Consider the following 21095-nt stretch of genomic DNA (forward strand, 5'->3'; position numbering starts at 1 on the left):
ATTTGTGGCCGCAACTAGCAGAGTTTGCCCTGTAAAAGCTGTCCTGCCCGGCCAGTAGTGTGCCATTGGGGCGGGTGTTTAGTGTGGCGAGGGTCATAGTAACCCCAAGGAGAACTCCTCGTCTGTCCATGAAAAATGTGGAGAAACTGACCTTTGTGAAGATGAATCAGGCATGGATCAGCCAGGATTTCCATGCCCCAATGCCTGTTGCATCAGAGGAGATTGACCATGGTGCCCCACCAACACTTCACAAATATGGATAGGGCAAAACATGTTTAAGGTGCTGCTCCCCAGTTACAGAGATTCCTCGCCATCAGACCACAAGTAAGTATGAAGGATATGCATTAGCTAAAACATAACTTTTCTTAAGATAAAATGTACTTACTCAAATTTTTTTGGAAATCAAACAAAAGGAGAGGTGTGCAAAAAACACCATGTGCCACCTACACCACCAAGTATTGGTGTGATGCAAAGACCTACTCTCGGATTATTAATTCCCTTCTTTGCAAGTGTTACTCGCCCTAAAAAGGGCGGCCCCACATAGGAACCTCTCCCTATTTCCCCCTACAAACACTGCCATTTCTCAGTGTTTTCAGGGGGAAATAGAGAGATTTTCCTGTGTGGGTCCGTCCTTTTTAGGGTGAGTAACACTTGCCAAGAAGGGAATTAATAGGGCCTTACAGGGGAAATTTTTACCCCCACCTGCTACAATGGACAATACGTTTTCCCTTCTACCTTTTCGAGGAAAGTGTTACTCGTCTTAAAAATGGCGGTCCCACACAGGAACCAATCCCTATTTCAATCTAAAAACCCTGGGAAATTGCAGTGTTTGTAGGTGGAAATAGGGAGAGGTTCCTGAGTGGGGTTGCCCATTTTAGTGCGAGTAACACTTGCTACGAAGGGAATTAATAATGTGAGAGTAGGGCCTTAGAGGGTAAGTGTTTACCCCTCCGGTTACAATGGATCACACGTTGTTCCCTTCCACCTTTTAGAGATCTTTGCATCACATCAGTACTTGGTGGTGTAGGTGGCACATGGTATTTTTTGCACACCTTTCCTTTGGTTTGATTTAAAAAGAAAATTGGGGCCACATATTTTATCCTAAAAATATTATTAAAAGTTATGTTTTACTTAATGCATATCCTCAATACTTACTTGTGCACACTAACACTTTTACAAAAGAGACCATTTTCTTTTGCCTACCTGCCTCAGCTACTATTCTGATCCTTCCTCCCTGATGCCACACATCTGATGCCAAGTTCTCCTTCGTCACTGGGTGGGTCACTCTCAGGACTCCTGTGGCTGCTGCTAAACATCTCCAGGCGGTCTCATTCTGCGACCATATGTTCTCCTCATACTGATGCCAGCTCCAAGCTGTCTCATACTGCCACCATATGTTCTCCTCATGCTGCTGCCACCTCCAGGCTGTGTCATTCAGCCACTATATGTTCTCCTCATGCTGCCGCCACCTCCACGTGTTTTATTCAGCCACTATATGGTCTCTTCATGCTGTTGCCAACTCCATGCTGTGTCATGCAGCCACTATATGTTCTCCTCATGCTGTAGCCACCTCCATGCTGTGTCATTCACCACTACATGTTCTCCTCATGCTACCGCCACCTCCAAGGTGTGTCATTCAGCCACTATATGTTCTCCTTATGCTGCCGCCTCCTCCATGCTGTGTCATTCAGCCACTATAAGAGCAGTGTAAGAGCAGTGAGATGAGGGAATTCTCTGCCTGAGGAGGTGGTCATGGTGAACTCTGTAAAAGAGCTTGTAGCTCACCTTGCGGCAGACTGCCAGCTCAATGCTCACTAGAATGGGTACTCAAAAAATGTAAATAAATTCAAATTAAATCAAATAAAAATTACATAAATAAATCTATTTATTCTCTTCAATGTTGACACCATATGGTCTCCCTGCTGCCACATCCAGATGCTCTGCAGCAGTGATTCTAATAGTGATGCCTGTAATCTGCTTGTCATACTGAATAACAGTATTATTTCACTAACAAAGTGAAATAACTCCCTATGCATGTTAGGACAAGGCAAAGTGTTCTACACCCCTATTGAGGCTCTCTGTAAGCCAGAAATAGCCATTTTTAATAGTGATTTGACGCAATTAAATTCAGAAGAAACAAATCTTTGGGGAAAATTCGGCAAATCGACCGAATCTAATTTTTAAAAAATTTCTCTAGTTGTCACCAACATGAACAGTTAAGAAAGCTGTGTGTTAGGGTATAGGGAGATATCTATTTATCAGTTATGATGGGGTGGGGAGAAGCCACTTTGGACCGCCCTGATGACTTGTGTTCAAAGCAGCATGAAAGGGATGACAGGTTCCCTTTAAATAATGAGACACCAGACCCCTATGTAACTTTTTAGAATTCAGATAAATTTTGGACACCAGACTTTCTACATTACTGCAGACATCTTCAAGAGGTTTCATGATTTATTTACGAATCTGCTCAGTGCTTTAGACTGATACAATAAAACAAGAATCTATACAAGAATTAATCATCAAGGCTATCAGCTCTGCAATGCCCGTTCTCCCCAATGGAGTACTTTACATGGCTGCAGCAATAACATGCAACTTCACTGCAGTTAGTCTTTGACCTTAGAGGTATATAGTATTACTTAGCGAAGAGCCAGCGCAGCAGTGCTAGATGCAGTCAGGGTTTACCTAAGTTGCTCTTTGCTGTCTCCATATTTGGTGTCCCTTCCCAGAATCCCTCCTTTTGGCACTTGTCCCCTGCACCATTGCCTTTAGGGGGAGCTTTGTGCTTGGGTTTATGTAACAGCACTGTCACAGCCTATGCTGTGTTAGGCCTAAATGCATCCCTATTAAAGGTTCATTTTCTTTTCCCAATCATCGACATGATTCACTCATTTCTGAGCAATCATAATAATAATTTATCTCCACTGCTGTAAAGATGAGTATGGAAGGAGAGGCAGTCAACCATACGGGCTGTTGCTCTATTTAAACTGTATGGGAGTGACAGAAACAGCCAAGCTGTGTGCTCCATTATATATAGGTGATAAATGTTTTTGGAAGTAATATTTCCAAATTACAGTACTAAATAATATCAACATAACCTAAATGGATAATATTACCACATGGTCATTGAATATTATTGTTACTAAATGCAACATACATTGATCGAATAGTACCACCATACGTTGATTTAATAAAACCCTATACTGTTACTGCATGACCATGAACACCAATTTACTACAATACTGTAAGTTTACCACTATACTAAAATTTAACACACTGACCCTGTAACAGTCAGATACTACACGGGTGGTTTGCAGGGTATCATGACAGTACTGAATATACACATGAATAATGTGAGGTCACAGTCACAGTGAAGGCCCAATAAATGACCCAGAATGACTTGCAGGTGATGTCTTCTCTGATTGAAGTCCCTCACTTTCACAATCTTCTTTGTATGTACAAGAACGCCATGAAGACTTCTTCCAGCAATTACTCATTCCTACGGAATTTATTAAAGAGTCAAATTTGGCTCCTCGATTTTCAAGAATATTTACATTCTAAAGGGGTACTCCACTGAAAACATCTTATCCCCTGTCCACCTGCATTGTGTGAGGGCATATTTTTTGTTGGCTAAGCTGTACTTTTTATTGGTACCATTTTTGTGATTCATGCTACCTTTTGATCTTCTTGTTCTTTTTTATAGTTTAGATTATTATTATTTTTTTACTCCGTTCACTGTGCGGGATAAATACCATTATCATATTATTGTACAAGTCATTACAGACATGGCAATACCTATTATGTATAGGTTTGATTTATTTAAAAAAATTTTGGGGGGTGTGGGTTGATAATACACGGTTTTAATGGCAAAGGGCCCTTTATTTTTTATTTTTTTTTACACTTTATTAATTTATTGAAAAAACTTTTTTATTTTTTACACTTTTTACAGGTTATGCTAAGCTATAGTAAATCTGTACTGCAGCACAGTATAACTATCAGTATCACACTGACATGCAGTCTGTGCCATTCAGCCTATGGCTGGACCTCACAGGCTGCTGTACTAGGCAGGCAGGATAGCCTCCTGCTGCCTTGGCAACCAACAAGATCTGGCAATTGCACTGCGGGATCGCCGTTGGTCCCCATGTCAACCCCATAGATTCTGTGATCAGGACTGATCACGGCATCTATGGGGTTTATGCTGCTGAGACCAGCACAATCCCATTCTCAGCAGCTGTGGCGGGACCTCGGCTGTGATTGATTGTCCCACCAGCGATCTCCTGCAGCGCTGAGCAGGATATCACCAGGACGTATGCTACGTCCAGTTGTGCGAACAGGTTAGCAACTGGGATGTAGGTATACGTCCTAGGGGGCGGGAAATGGTTAATTGCATCATATGCATAGTGCTCCCTTCAGAACATCATAAAAAAAATTGTACAATGAATAGTGTCTTCTAAGTAGTGCCATATGGGTGCCATTAGTGTGCAACAAAATTTCCCATAAAAATCTATGTGAACCATTACATTTAACAACACTTGATAAATTTTTGCTTATACATATCTATTGTAGGGGCAGCCTTGCAGCACTTTCTCTCTTCCATGTCTAGTGCAGTCTATAGGTTCACACTGCCATGCAGTGGTGACATCATTGTGCCACAATGATCAGCATGCGAGAGTACAAGGAGTTTTTTAGGCTGCTGGCTTAATTCAGGAGTAAATGGCATTGCAGGGCACGTGCAGAGCTCCAATTTATTTTTTAATTCCATTGTGGGACATACCAATCCACAGGAACAATAGGACAACACCATGAGCTCAGGACTGTCCTGCTGGATCCATGATGGATGGGTGGTCTGGATAAAACCCTGTATACATTTCCTTTATCTCTTTTTGGTCTTTGCTGAAGGCCTTATAAACCATCATGGTTAAAGAGAACCTGTCACCAAATAAACTTTTCTAAACTAACTCAGGCTATATACCCTAACTACTCCTATTATGTACAACACAATGGACTATCTGGTATAGGAATGACTGTAATGAAGATTAACTCATGATCATGAAGAACGTTTCACAGAATACTTATTCTTTTATTTTCACATCATGCGTCTTTAAAAACAGAAAGTGCTGGTGCATAGGCAGAAGTAAATTACGTAGACTGCGTCTCCCGGAGGAGCCCTCCTTACTAATGTGCATGAGTAAGGGGGGGTCCTCCCCCGAAACGTTGTGCTATGGCCCGGGAGAAGCAGACTATTGCCGACATTTATCATTGTCTTTAGACAGTTTTTTGTGTCTACAAAAGTGCAAAAAAGGCGCAAGCAGAGTTTATTTGCGTCTTTTTTGCGCCTTTTGGTTTACACATTTCTGCTGATTTTGAGTTACAATGCTCTGATTTTGGCAATACACATAATAGGAAGGGTTTTATGAATTGCTTCTTTTTGTGAAAAGGCGCAAAAAAGGCGCAAAGCCACTGAGTCTCTAAAACTACACCAGCCCAGACTTAGCGCAGCTTTTTGGTGTATATGAAGAGCGAAATTTCAGAAAATGTGACCTGCACAAAATTTATCAAATGCTCTGTGACCATTTAATAAATTTGGTTCTCCTACACATTACCAGCAAACACACAAAGGTGTAGAAAAATGCTTCACTTACACCTACAATGCTAAATGCCGGCCTATATGATTTACTTCTCCCAATACACCAGCACTTTCTGTCTTTGAAGACGCATGATGTGAAAAAAAAAAAAGAATTAGTATTCTGTGAAACGCTCTTCATGATTGTGAGTTTATCTTCATTACAGTCATTCCTATATCAGATAGCCCATTGTTTTGTACATAATAGCTGCTATATGAGCAAGGTGGAGCTCTGAAATTGGGACTACCTTTATGCACCCCTGTATTCCTACTGAGTTGAGGATTTGTGCAATTTTGTGTTGTTAAAGTGTGTTCATCCCCTAACTACTCCTAACACCCCTTTAACCAATTAAAGACCCAGGCTGTACAGCTACGTCCTGACACCCTGGTACTTAAGGACCCAGGATGTACCTGTATGCCCGTGGGAATTTCGCTCCCTGCCCTGTTGATATCGATCAGAGGTCCCCGCCCTGTTGATATCTATGTCAGCGATCGCCGAAAATCGCCGGTAAATTCACACTGGCGATTTGCAGTGATTTCAGGTCATACGGTTCTCTGGTGACCCGGAAAATAAGGTGGATCGGGGTTGTCCAAGAAACCCATGATCCCCCTGAAGGGATAGGAGTGAGGTGGCAGGGGTGCCACCCCTCCTATCCCTGCTACTGGTCGTTAAGAAGCGACGACCAATAGCAGATCGGGGGCAGGGGGGTTAACGTTCGGGGACCGGCACCGAAGGTCCACTTATCATCGGCGGCAGCGGGCGGTGATCGGTGGCGGCAGAGGGCGGGGATCAGCAGCAGCAGAGAATGGCGATGCGGCTCCCTGGATAATACGGAAGTCGGTGAGTTGCCTAGCATCATCTGGAGGGCTACAGTTTGGAGACCACTATACAGTGGTCTCTGAACTGTAGCCCACCAGATGTTGCAAAACTACAACTCCCAGCATGCCCAGACAGCTGTTTGCTGTTTGGGAATGCTGGGATTTGCAGTTTTGCAACAGCTGGAGGGCTACAGTTTGGAGATCACTGTGCACTGGTCTCCAAACTGTGGCCCTCTAGATCTTGCAAAACTACAATTCCTAGCATGCCCACACAGCAGTTTGTTATCTGGGCATGCTGGGATCTGTAGTTTTGCAACATCTGGAGGGCCACAGTTTGTGGATCACTGTGCAGTGGTCTCTAAACTGTAGCCCTCCAGATGTTGCAAAACTGCAAATCCCAGCATGCCCCAAACAGCTGTATCGACATGCTGGGAGTTGTAGTTGCGCACCTCTAGCTGTTGCATAACTACATCTCCCAGCATGCCCTTCAGCTCTATGCAGCTTTCAGTCTGTGTATCTTTCAGTGAAGCTCTTTGTAGCTTTTAATCTGTGCAGATTTCAGTCTGTACAGATTTCAGTCAGGCTCTGTGCAGCTGTGACTCAAGCTCAGTGCAGAAAAACTTCCTGAGTTTGGTCTCCTGCCATTACAAGCAGGAGACCAAAATCTGAGATTTTAACCAGACGGAATGTGTTCTCGCCAAGAAAGGAGACCCCTGGTGGCCAGAATTATACAGCAGAAAAACAAACTTAAACATTTTCTTTTCTATTATTTTATTGAAGCCAATTACAAAAGTTATTTATTTGGCATAAGAAACCAAATATAAAAAATCATGTTTAATGACAGTGCTCATTTAAGCCAAAGACATGGAGACATAGAGAACCTGAGTGGTATTGCAAGGCTGTATTAAAGTTACCATAAGATAAGCCTGTGAGCAGGTAAGAGACACACAGACTTTGGAGGCAATTGTTGGGTCAATATGGAATTTTGTTTCATTAAGACCAAAGTGGGATGAACCAGCAGATAGTGAGAGGCTGACTGCCCTAAGGCCTGCTTGAAGGTCTAAACATCCAAGTTTAAAAGAGTATGTGGATTTGTGGGGATAAGTGGGACAATGACAAGTCAATAATTTTAAAACAAGTACAGCAAAATGATCCAAACTACTTACGTACATTTTTCTTGTCTAACAGAGTGGAAGTATAGAATGGAGTGTATTCTGCAGCCATCAAACATTGTGTACATATTACAACTGTACTGCTGATATTTCTGTTGCTACAAGTTAGGTTGGATGGTTACTGACAAAGTACCCCTTTATTTTTTGCTTGGAAAAGTACTCTTGAGTGTACAGTGGGTTGTGCGTTTGGCACACTACATGTTCTCAGTCATGGATTGTTAGGAATCTGCGAAAGGTATCTGGACATTCATCCCCTGGGTTGCCACACTGCTGCTGGTGATGTTGACAACTTGGGTACCGTACTTTCCCAGGGGGACTAACTTAAATTTGAACTTATCAATACAAGTGTGGACTGGTGTGACAAAGTGAGGACTGGTAGGACTAAAAGGGACAGTGACAAGCAATTGTTTCATTTCAGAGCAAGTACAAGTGCTATATAGTCATTCCTAGGGTACATTCACACAAGCGGATCCCCAGCGTGTATTATTCTGCGGATCCACCGCTGAAGGACTGCTGTATGCTGCCTTTACAGGTGCCTGATCAGAGCGGCAATACGCCACTACGAGCAGACACACTGAAGCCATGTGCAAGTCGCTGCGCATGCGCTGTGTACTCACACACATCACGGCCCTCTCCCTGCTCTATGAACTAGGCCGAGAACTACCGTCATGTGCGAGTATACTACGCATGTGCACGGCAACTTGCACAGCGCAGTGTGTCTGCTCGTCGTGGCGTATTGCCGCTCTGAGCAGGCACCTGTAAAGGCAGAATGCATCGGTCCTTCAGAGGCAGATCCGCAGCGTAATACACGCTGGGGATCCGCTCGTGTGAACGTACCCTTTCTGTGTAAATTGCCCACTGCGGCTCCCTACTATATTGAAGAACTACAGTGGGCTGCCATAGGGAACTTGATTGTTTGTGAAGGATACCTCTGTAAAAAAGAATTAGATTTTTATTATATTCCATTTGCACAGAATCTGGCAGAAATAAAATACCTCTTTCTCTGAATATAATCCAAGATATTTATGGGTACAGTAATGCCTGTGTATAAAGCCTTACTCCTATTTATTTTACAGGTGCCATAGATGACAAACACCTAAATGGGTTGAGGTCATTCCTTTGTCTTCATATCAATGTGTCAAGGCAAGGCCTCTTCTGTATGCAGTGACATTACATTCTATATCATTTTTATCTGGTGCAGATTTCTGAATGTTACATCTTGTAATTGCAGTGCTGGTTGAATGACTGGTAGACGTGTGCCCAGCAACCCAGAGAGTGACAGCTTTACAGGCTTCATTCAATTTTACAAGACTGAAGTCTTCTCAGCCATCACGCTGTATGCCAGAACTGAATTGCCAAGTCTTAATGTTAAAGAGCTGATGTGCAACACTAGTTTTGCTGACAAGATGTTTTGTGATATATTGAAATAGCTAATACTAAAGTTTATATGAACATGGCACTGTAGAAAGCATTTAAAGGGTTATTCCCATCTTAGGCATTTATGGCATATTCACATCTATGTGACCCATATCCATCTTCAAACAGTCATTCCACAATTTCAGGTCCGTTTCTTTTACATGTTTAACTGCAGTATAAATTAAATGACTGTAACTTAATACTACTATTGTTGGTGTTTCACTATGAATTTGACAGTGCCATTTGTCTGGTGTGAGAAGCATTAAAGGGGTATTAAAGGATAGGGGATAAGGGATAAGTGACAGATTGCGATCCCCACAATCCCCGACCTGGCGCCTCAGCTCTTTTTCTGAATGGGGCGTGTCGACCACCGCAAGAAGCAGTGGCTGACCTCCCCCCTCCCATGCATCTCTATGGGAGAGCCAGAGCGCTGCACTCCGGCATCTCCGTCTATCTCATAGAGCCGCATAGAGAGGTGTGTTGGCCACAGCTTTGCACGGTGGTCAGCATGCTCCATTTAGGAGGAAAGCCAGGGGTGTGATGCGAGAGAACACGGGGATCCCAGTGTCAGATCCCCTGAGATCGGACGCTTATCCCCTATCCTTATGGCAGGGGATACATTTTTCTATCCTAGATACTTCTTTAACAGTCTAAATAATCCTTCACCTTAACTCCTGAAAAAGGTAAGTACTTTCTTAGACATGTTCCTATGTTGGAAATAATTGCAATTGGTGCACAATGCACTGGAGAGATCGTAGCATAGTCAGAAATGGAGCCAACGAACATCACCCAAAGAGTATTTAGGATAACACAGGATTAGAGCAACTAGAATCAAAGAAACATAGAGATATTAGAATCAAAAAGAGGAAGACATAAGAAATACCCAATACCAAAGCCAAGGTCAGGTTCAGTTAAGGGTCAGGAACAATGTAGTATCATGAGGAACACATTCTGGGTCTTACTTTAAAGGGGTTTTCACTAAGCAAAGTTAAAAGATAAGCAAATATAAAATCAAAATATGTACCACATAAATGTATGTAAAGGAGTAAAAATGTTTCTTTCTTAGGTAAAATAATCAAACTGTACTGTACATCTCCCTTTAAAGTGTACCTGTTGTTAACAGAAACTTGTTATATAATGTAGATAATACCATTTTATGTATATTTGTAATATACATTGGTTAAAAAATGTATATATTTTTGTCCCAACAGCTATTGTCTGTGTGTCTCTGTGAGGAGTCCAAATACAGGAAGTGAGGGTGGACAAACAGGGTTCTGTGTACTGAGAACAAGCGGGGCTCTGTGCAGTGAGGCTCTATGACGCATTCCCAGCTTACACATCAGGATGATTGACAAGCTAGGAGCCTGCACAGAGTCCTGCTTGTCCTGCCCTCACTTCCTGTGTTTGGACTCCTCATACAGACACACAGGCAATAGCTGCAGGGGAAGTATTTTTTCACCCAAAAATATACAAATGTTTTAATCAATGTATATTACAAACATACATATAATGGTATTATCTACATTATATCAAAAGTTTTTGTTAACTACAGGTACACTTTAATCACTTCCTGGCTTCCTCTTTAAACGATGTTCTGGGACTAATTAGGCACAATTTCCCACAATCCTTCTTGCTTACTGTGGTGCTGATACTTGAATTTTTACTCACAAATTTTGGGGCATGATACCCTATGTGCAAGGTGTACGCCAAAGAAACTTTTGTGAAATGTTTAGCCATATAGCACTACCTTTTGACCATAGATCACTGAAGAGATTAGTGTATGCAAAGGGTCCTTGTTCAGCTTTCCTCTCCTTTGGCTAGTAGATACTCCTTCCTGGAGCTAGAAATCAAAGCGCAATGGGGGATATTCATGAAAAGTAGTGTAGGTGAACGTCTTTTTACTCCATTAATTCATGTGGTGGAAACTGTATACCTGCACCAAATTCATGACATGGTGCAGGGCAGATGATAAAACTGGTGCTGATCACATTTTTACATCAGTACTCCACTTTGTGTGATGTTTTTGTGCAAATTTGTGTGCGACTTTTTAACCCGTGCAACAATTATGGAACATTTTAATAATGCTCTCCACGATTAGTTTATATGCTGTTTTTTATTTGCTAGTGATTTGCGCCCTTTTGGGTGCTTTGCGCCAAATTATGCAACTTTTTATAAAAGTTGCAGTTTCATAAATTCATGACCACTGCAAAAACACAAATCAAGACATATCTACCACAGCACAACACAGGAATGTTTGTATATGAACATACATATTGCACAAAAAGTCGCAAAAAGCGACAACATAATCAGACAAATTTAACCAGGAAAACAAGGGTAAAAGGCTTCATAAATGCCCCCCAATGCCCTCAAAGTGTGGACTAGGAATGGCCTTTTAGGCGAAATCCTCCAAACTCTATACAGTACCATAATCACTTCATCTGCAACCCAGGTGTGATGTTACTTTGAACTGGAACATGATTTATGACTTACTTAAAGTGTACCTGTCAGAACCCACAAAAAAAAAAAAAAAAAAAAAAACTAAACTGTTATATGTCACTCAGTACCTCATCCTGATCACGTCCATGTAATTTTTATGTCTCTATCCCCCATATTGCCCTAAAAATAGCATATTACAGCTGCTCAATGTCTTTTCCATCTTTGAGTGGGGCGTGTCCCTCTATTGCCTGCGCTGTGATGACTCCTCCCCCTCCCTCACCTCCCCCTGCTCTCAGCAGCCTGGCAGCCTTGCTCTGTAACCCTTTCCTTTCTGAATTTATGCTGTACACACACGCACACACACACAAACAATTATTCTTGGAGATTGCATTTACTCTTCCATCAAAGACAATATGGTGATTGTATAACCAACATCTTCCTAGGTCATTCATGTGTGTCATCCTTAGGCAGTACTGTAATGCTGGGACTTGTAGTTTTGGAATAGTTGGAGATACAGTGTTCGGATTACTCTTTTTTTTTTTTTTACAACAGTGTTGCCTTTAGCTCTGTGCCTACAGCTTTTGCAAAACTACAACCCCAACATGCCCAGACATCCTTTGACTGTCCAGGCATGCTTGGAGTTGTAGTTTTACAACAGCTGGAGGCACATGTTTGGTAAAACTCTGTGTTACAGCAGTGTTGCTGCAGGCTGTGTTCCTCCTGCAGCCTTGTCAATCAGTCATCTTGTGTCCATGACCCTTGGACACGCTCCTGCTGCTATTTGACTCATCAGTGTATAGGGTCCCCTAGTGGTGGGATTTTCAAAGGCAGTTTTCTTTAATAAAATGTAATTTTTTTACATTTTTTTATAAAGAAGTATATTAGAAAAACTATTGTTTTGCCAAGATGTACAACATATAAAAAGTTTTAATATCTGACAGTGCCCATTTAACAGTAATTTTTCTACTGAAATGATACTTACACAAAGACATTGGCCCTCATTTACTATTGCAAACCCGACATGTTTTGTCCGGTTGTGCGCCAGATTCTGTCGCATTGTGCCAGAAATTATGTCTGCGCCAGATGTTGCACCAGAATTGAAAAAACCCCGACTAACTCTCCATTTTGCTAAGAAAACCTGAAAAAGGGGGTGGCTGCCGGGAAAAGGGGGCGTGGTCTCTTAAAAGGGGCGTGTTCCCGACATTTTCACAAAAACCCAACATATTTACTAAGGTTTCCACATAAAATGTAGTGGATTTTGAGCTGAGAAAGGGAATTAAAACCCACAAAGAAACCTACACTCCACTCTTAGTAAATCAGAGCCATTATGTTACAAGAGGTACATTGACACTCCATCATCAGAGTTAAACCCTATCATATAATCATCTTTTTCTACAAGTATGGTTTTGGCATTTGCACGTTTCTACTGCATTTCATTATGCATCAGATACATAAGGATATAAAAGATCTATAACCTTATTGGTACACACTTATATTACTATGTATGTTATGTCTGAGATGCTATAATTCCTTTATTTTTTATTTATTTTAATTTTTTTTCTGTTTTCCTTTTTGTTTGGTTGACCCCATCTTTTCCTCCTTACCTTTTAAAAATAATAACCCTTTCAATTTTCCACCTAAAAATCCATATTATGGCTAATTTTTGTGCCACCAATTCTACTTTGCAGTGTCATTTTACCCAAAAATCCACAGCAAAACGGAAAAGAAAATCATTGTGTGACAAAATTGAAGAAAAAACACCATTTTGTAAATTTGGGGGCTTCTGTTTCTATGCAGTACATTTTTCGGTAAAAATGACACCTTATCTTTATTCTGTAGGTCCATACGAATAAAATGATACCCTACTTCTATAGGTTTGATTTTGTCCTAGTTCTGGAAAAAATCATAACTACAAGCAGGAAAATGTATATGTTTAAAAATGTCCTCTTCTGACCCCTACAACTTTTCTATTTTTCCGCAAATGGGGTGGTTTGAGGGCTCTTTTTTTTGCTCTGTGATCTGAAGTTTTTATCGGTACCATTTTTGTTTTGATGGGACTTTTTGATCACTTTTTATTCATTTTTAATGGTATAAAAAGTGACCAAAATACACTATTTTGGACTGATAAACATTTTTGCGCGTACGCCATTGACTGCGCGGTTTAAATAGCAATATATTTTTATAGTTTGGAGATTTATGCACGCGGCGATACCACATATGTTTATTTTTATTTTTATTTACACAGTTTTTTTTTTAATGGGAAAATAGGGGTGATTCAAACTTTTATTAGGGAAGAGGTTAAATCCCATATATTAACACTTTTTTTCACAGTTTTTTTGCAGTGTTATAGCCCCTATAGGGGGCTATAAAACTGCACACACTGATTTTTTACACTGATCACTGGCATGTATTAACATGCCATTGATCAGTGTTATCAGTGCTTGACTGCTCCTGCCTGGATCTCAGGCACGGAGCAGTAATTCGCCGATCGGACACCGAGAAGGCAGGTAGGGATCCTCCCGGTGTCCTGTAAGCTGTTCTCGGTGTCTTGAGCTGCCGGGATAATTTCAGTTTCACTTCAGACGCAGCGGTCAGCCGCGTCTGAAGGGTTAATACAGGGCATCACCGTAATTGGCCTTTGATGGCTGTCGGGATCGACCCGATACGACGGGGGGTCACCGCGTGACCCCGCGTTATATCGCGGGAGACGGCGCAGGACGTAAATATGCGTCCTGCATTGTTAAGGAGTTAAACAACTGCCAATCTTACATGTAAGGTCCAGTCGACAATCAAGTCTGCTTATATGCAGTAAACAACTGTTAGCTGTGTTTGTCTTCATAAGATAATAAGTTGACAGCTGCGTCTGTCCTTTTTACATGTTTATGTTTTTCTATTACGGTAAAATTCAATTAAAAACTATTGAAAGTAAAACAGGCTTTAACTTGAACAGAATAGGCCTGAACTCAACTGAACCTAGGAAAAATACTGAACAGTAGGCGCATGTCTGCCTAGCAAGAGTAGAACTAGGTAAGATGTTGCTCTGGCCAGACTAGAACTGACTGGTTTGGGTCAAATGCTCTCAGAAAAGGGGGTTGGGCTAGGCGCTCTTCCCATAGCATAAAAACTAGCTAGGGAGCTTGTCATGTGACCACTAAATCACCCTTCTGATACAATATGCAGATATTTAATCCTTACATTCAGCATATGCTATAATTGCAATGCAATACAGAAAACGTTTATGCAGGTCAACTTATAGTTTCCCATACATGGATGTATATGCAGTTTGAATAGAGTTTTCTCAACCAAAAGACAACTTTACATATATTGTAGTTGTGTACCTAGGACACAAGTCCGGGGACACTGTACATACATATATTTTACACCATACACAGAGCTCGATTTGTTTTTAGGTTCCTACATGTATTTTCTTATCATGATATATACTGGTCAGGAGGCAATTATTCACTTTTGATACTAACGTTTTATCCACTGATCTTCCTTGTCTCCTCTGCTACTCTCATGCCATGCCCGGCTGACAGCTAACTTTCTAAGATGCTTATAGTAAATGTCTTTTGTGTTGTAGGATCTTCCTGCTCGTCCTATTAATCTTGATGGTACATTGTGTGGCTGCCTGCTGCCTACAGTGTCATGTAAAGAGACAAGAAAGATTTTCTTCTAGAAAGACGATTACAGTTGTCACTCTCAGTGGTTCCGAGTCTATACATGGTATGTAAATTTCAAGTACAATATTAGGTGGTGTTAGAAACAACAGGTCTGTCTGGAAAGTATCCAACCATGTAATATGAAGTGATGAGACATTTATTTTGAGAAGATACAAAATTCAAGAAACATTATTGGAATCTTGGGGCCTTACACAGTTTATCCCAAGCCAAGATCCTCCATCAAAATATGGGAAATGGTAGTTTGTGAAATCTCCAGATCATCCTCTAGTCCTTCCACGTTAATCCTCCAGTCTTTGTTGATTAGAGCCCAAACACCTTTAAAGAGGTACTCAACTGGCCAGCGTTCAGAACACTTAGTTCCGAACGGTGTGTGCGCATTGAGGGGGTGTGGTGCGATGTCATGAGGCGTGGCCGGCCCCCGCAGCGCACACACAGCATTCGGAACTAAGTGTTCTGAACGCTGGCCAGTTGAGTACCTCTTTAACATTTTCTGCTGTCCTGCTTGTTACAGGCCATCCAGAGAAAAGATTCCTTTCACCGGATTCTCAACCATCTTTGAAGTGTTTGTGCCACATTATTTTTGCACTGCACTCATTGGGGGATATTTATCAAAGGATTTAGACTGGTTTTTCCTGTCTAAATTTGTCGCACAGAAAGTCGCAGTCTAAATATGTGCGACTTTTCAACGACTTTTGCTCTAGAGGATTTTAAGAACATGATGCATGCAAGTCTATTTTAGACAGAAATGCATTGGAAAATGCATTGGTGCTGAATTTATCAAAAGCGACTTTTCAGCGACAAGTAGCATCGGCTGAAAGTACGCCAAAATGTCAGACCATGTTGGAGCAGGTTTAAATACAGTCTAAAGCATAGATCCCCAAGTCTGTGCACAGAATTTATCAAGAGCCGTGCGACTTTTGAAAAATTAGGCGCACAATAGACCAGCCTAACCCTCTGGAGTTTGGTCTATATTGATGCGGGACATAGACAGCGCTGATAAATATCCCCCATTGTCTCTTAAGCCATCTGAATCGTCCAAATAGTTTTCTCAGAGGAATGTTCAAGTTCAACACAAAATTTGATGCAGATTTGTTGCTCTATTTGCTCAGTTATTTTTGAATGCGATAGCCACACAGTACATACGCTTACTCAATGGCGTACAGTGCCCCAATTGACTAGTACACAAAAGCCATCACTGTTTGTACATGTGCATTACAGTCCACTCGCCTTGATTGCCATGTTACATAGTAACAATGGCTGGAGATTTTCCAGACAGGCTTTGTTTAAACAACAAGACCCTATATTTTTTTAAATTAAAGCCAAGGTATTGATATACCATTTTTAAGGGCAATGGATGTCTTTTTTCTTGTTTATTATTAGTAAAATTCACAGTAATGTCAAACATACTATAGGCCTACTATAAACCTAAAAAGTTGTCCCACTAATAATTGTTGAATTACACTGTAAGAATACATAAAATATAGCACATTTGCAACTGGAACCATTAGCAAAAAGTTTCTGTGTCTAGATATTGCTCTTTTATACTTTTTCTTCAGATGTACTGGAGGATGAGTTCTGTATAATGTACAATAAATGATGCCTTTTAACATTGCATTAATCCTATTTTTGTTCTTTTCTACATTGACAGAATCTTCCCAGTGCCCTCATCTCCAGTCATGGTCCTCACATCAAACCGCAGATGCTTCAGTTTCTTCTGTTTCACTTGGGGAGTTGGAGTTAGGAGCTCCTCCTTCATATGAAGAATTGTTTATCAACAGAAAGTTCTTACTGCAAATGTGAGAAATTGGAGTTCTGGAAAATATTTTTTTTCCTTAACTCCTTCCCGACCTATGACATACCTGTATGTCATGGGTGGCAAGGTGGTCCCGACCCATGACATACAGGTACGTCATGAACATTACTGCCGCTACTCGCTGTCACTGATCCCGAGCGGTCCCGGCGGTCCCGGCGTCCTCCATGCGGTCCCGCCTGCGCTGCGTCCCGGCGGTGAGTTTGCAGCAGCAGTGCGGCATCTTCATTGGCAGCAGTGAGATCGCGGTAAAGCGATCTCACTGCTGCCTCTGGGAGTTTCAAAACTGCAACTCCCAGCATGCCCAGACAGCCTTTGGCTTTCTGGGCATTCTGGGAGTTGTAGTTTTGCAACATCTGGAGGCCCACAGTTTGGAGACCACTGTATAATGGTCTCCAATCTGTGCTCTTCCAGATGTTGCAAAACTACAAATCTCAGCATGCTCAGTCTGTCCAGGCATGCTGGGAGTTGTAGTTCTCTAACATCTGGAAGAGCACAGATTGGAGACCATTATACAGTGGTCTCCAAACTGTGGACCTCCAGATGTTGCAAAACTACAACTCCCAGCATGCCCAGACTGCCCAAGCATGCTGGAATTTGTAGTTCGGCAACATCTGATCCTTCAGATATTGCCGAACTACAACTTCCAGCATGCCTGGGCAGTCTGGGCATGCTGGGAGTTGTAGTTTTGCAACAACTGGAGGCACACTAGTTGGGAAACATTGTCCGTTTCCTACCTCAGTGCCTCCAGCTGTTGCAATTGTTGCAAAACTATAACTCCCAGCATGCACTGACAGACCATGCATGCTGGGAGTTGTAGTTTTGCAACAGCTGGAGGCACACTGGTTTGGAAACACTAAGTTTGGTTGCAAAACACTTGAAAGTTTATTACTTAACTTAGTGTTTCCAAACCAGTGTTCCTCCAGCTGTTGCAAAACTACAACTCCCAGCATGCACGGACAGCCAAAGGGCATGCTCGGAGTTTGCAACAGCTGGATGTTTGCCTCCTCCCCCCAATGTGAATGTACAGGGTACACTCACATGGGGCGGAGGTTTACAGTGAGTGCTGCAAGTTTGAGATGGCGCAAATTTTGCGCTGCAGCTCAAACTTCCAGCGGCAAACTTGCTGTGAACCTCTGCCCATGTGACTGTACCCTAAAAACACTACACTACACTAACAATAACCTAAAATAAAAAGTAAAAAACACTACATATACACATACCCCTACACAGCCCCCCCTCCCCAAAAAATGAAAAACGTCTGGTACGCTACTGTTTCGAAAACGGAGCCTCCAGCTGTTGCAAAATAATAACTCCCAGTATTGCCGGACAGCCATTGACTGTCCAGGCATGCTGGGAGTTTTGCAACAGCTGGAGGCACCCTGTTTGGGAATCATTGGCATAGAATACCACTATGTCCACCCCTATGCAAATCCCTAATTCAGGCCTCAAATGCGCATGGCGCTCTCTCACTTTGGAGCCCTGTCGTATTTCAGGGCAACAGTTTTGGGACACATATGGGGTATCGCCGTACTCGGGAGAAATTGCCTTACAAATTTTGGAGGGCTTTTTCTTCTTTAACCCCTTATGAAAAGGTGAAGTTGGGGTCTACACCAGCATGTTAGTATAAAAAAATAAATTTTTTGCACTGACATGCTGGTGTTGCCCTATACTTTTCATTTTCACAAGAGGTAAAAGGGAAAAAGACCCTCTAAATTTGTAATGCAATTTCTCCTAAGTACGGAGATACCCCATATGTGGGCGCAAAGTGCTCTGGGGGTGCACGACAAAGCTCAGAAGGGAGAGTGCACCATGTACATTTGAGGTGATTTGCACAGGGGTGGCTGATTGTTACAGCAGTTCTGACAAACGCAAAACAATAAATATCCATATGTGACCCCATTTTGGAAACTACACCCCTCACGGAATGTAATAAGGGGTGCAGTGAGCATTTACACCCCACTGGTGTATGACAGATTTTTGGAACAGTGGTCTGTGAAAATGAAAAAAAAAAATTTTGATTTGCACAGTCCACTGTTTCAAATATCTGTCAAACGCCAGTGGGGTGTAAATGCTCACTGCACCCCTTATTAAATTCCATGAGGGGTATAGTTTCCAAAATGGGGTCACATGTGTGGGGGGTCCACTGTTCTGGCACCATAGGGGCTTCCTAAATGGGACATGCCCCCCAAAAACCCTTTCAGAAAAACTCACTCTCCAAAATCCCATTGTCGCTCCTTCCCTTCTGAGCCCTCTACTGCGCCCGCCGAACACTTTACATACGCATATGAGGTATTTCCTTACTCAAGAGAAATTGCGTTACCAATTTTAGGGTGATTTCTCTCCTTTTACCCCTTGTAAAAATTCAAAAATTGGGTCTACAAGAAAATGCGAGTGTAAAAAATGAAGATTTAGAATTTTTTCCTTCACTTTGCTGCTATTCCTGTGAAACACCTAAAGGGTTAAAACACTTACTGAATGTCATTTTGAATACTTTGGGGGGTGCAGTTTTTATAATGGGGTCATTTATGGGGTATTTCTAAAATGAAGACCCTTAAAATCCACTTCCAACCTGAACTGGGCCCTGAAAAATTACGATTTTGAAAATCTTGAGAAAAATTGGAAAATTGCTGCGGAACTTTGAAGCCCTCTGGTGTCTTCCAAAAGTAAAAACATGTCAATTTTTTTATGCAAACACAAAGTAGACATATTGTATATGTGAATCAATATGTAATTTATTTGGAATATCCATTTTCCTTTCAAGCAGAGACTTTCAAAGTTAGAAAAATGCTAAATTTTCAAAATTTTCATGAAATTTTTAGGATTTTTAGGATGCAAATATCAGTGAAATTTTACCAATAACATAAAGTAGAATATGTCTCGAAAAAACAATCTCGGAATCAGAATGATAAGTAAAAGCATTCCAGAGTTATTAATGTTTAAAGTGACAGTGGTCAGATTTTCAAAAAATGCCCAGGTCAAGAAGGTGAAAATGGGCTGGGTCATGAAGGGGTTAACTTAACCCATTGTTTGAAAGGACAAATTGGATTAGAGCAAATCAATGATTACGTGGCTTTGCATGGGTTATTTTCAGAATTCAGTATGACAATACCAGACAAATTTTTTGCATTCAAGCACATCCACATTTAGTTATTTTAAGGAGCATACAGTAGGTGCTCATGCTAGTGCTGCAGCCTCTTTTTAAAGGGGTACTAGACATTTTATCCCCTATCAAAGGGTAGGGGATAAGATGTCTGATCGCGTGGGTCCAGCCACTGGGACTCCCACATTCTCCGGCCCAGCACCCCAGTAATCAGCATGCATGGAACGAACTCCGCTTCATGCTAGATTACTAGCGACCACAGCCATCACGCTTCCTCCATGTATCTCCCGTAGACATTAATGGAGGGCGTTCAGAACGATGGGGTGCCGGGCCGGAGATCACAGGGTGTCCCAGCGGTCAGATCATCTGCGATGAGACATCTTGCCCCCTATCCTTTGGATAGGGAATAAGATGTCTAGGGGCAGAGTACAACTTTAATGTTAATGTGTGCTCATCCTTGCATTGTTCTATTTGCTGTGGTTGAGCAAGGGATCACACTGTTATCCTATTCACGGAACAGGGTAATGCTGCAGCACTATCATGAGCACCTATGCCCCTTCAAACAGATAATTGTGGATATGCCAAGAGTCATACCCTTGCCAATCTAATACTGATAGCTTAAACAAAGGAAAGCGCTCCATAGTGTGAAACCGTATATATGGAATCGGTGAACGGTAATTAATTATGCTCACCAGTGGTGGTTGTACTCAGCCAAGCACAACAATGGTGAAGGCAAATAGAGAAAAGGAATTCTCAGATCCGGAAGCCGCTCCTGAGATGAGTGCAAGCAACCACAATATTCCTCCAAGATGAACCACAGGATTAAACAGGCGCCAAGATCTTGTTGGGAGCAATCAGTTTATTTTACCCACAATGCAACGCGTTTTGCGGTGAAGACCGCTTCATCAGGCATATTGGGAACAGCAGACATGCATGGTATTTATACAAAATCAGTTTAACCTTTACGTAGACAAACATAAAAAATATATAAATAAAAAAATATATCCACAGAAAAATAATTAAATTCTGATAAAAA

At 41.7% G+C, this 21095-nt stretch overlaps 1 protein-coding gene across 1 annotated transcript in view; it reads left to right on the plus strand.

Annotated features, from left to right (window-relative positions):
- Positions 1-20872, plus strand: part of TMEM207 (transmembrane protein 207) — a 38847-nt gene extending 17975 nt beyond the window's left edge. The window contains exons 4-6 of the mRNA XM_056563559.1: positions 15047-15189; positions 16789-16942; positions 20755-20872. Coding sequence (XP_056419534.1) covers positions 15047-15189; positions 16789-16942; positions 20755-20872 — 415 coding nt within the window. The remainder of the gene's footprint in view (positions 1-15046; positions 15190-16788; positions 16943-20754) is intronic.
- Positions 20873-21095: the final 223 nt, after the last annotated feature.

The sequence above is a fragment of the Hyla sarda genome, chromosome 3 (genome assembly GCF_029499605.1).
Source record: "Hyla sarda isolate aHylSar1 chromosome 3, aHylSar1.hap1, whole genome shotgun sequence".
Taxonomy (NCBI): domain Eukaryota; kingdom Metazoa; phylum Chordata; class Amphibia; order Anura; family Hylidae; genus Hyla; species Hyla sarda.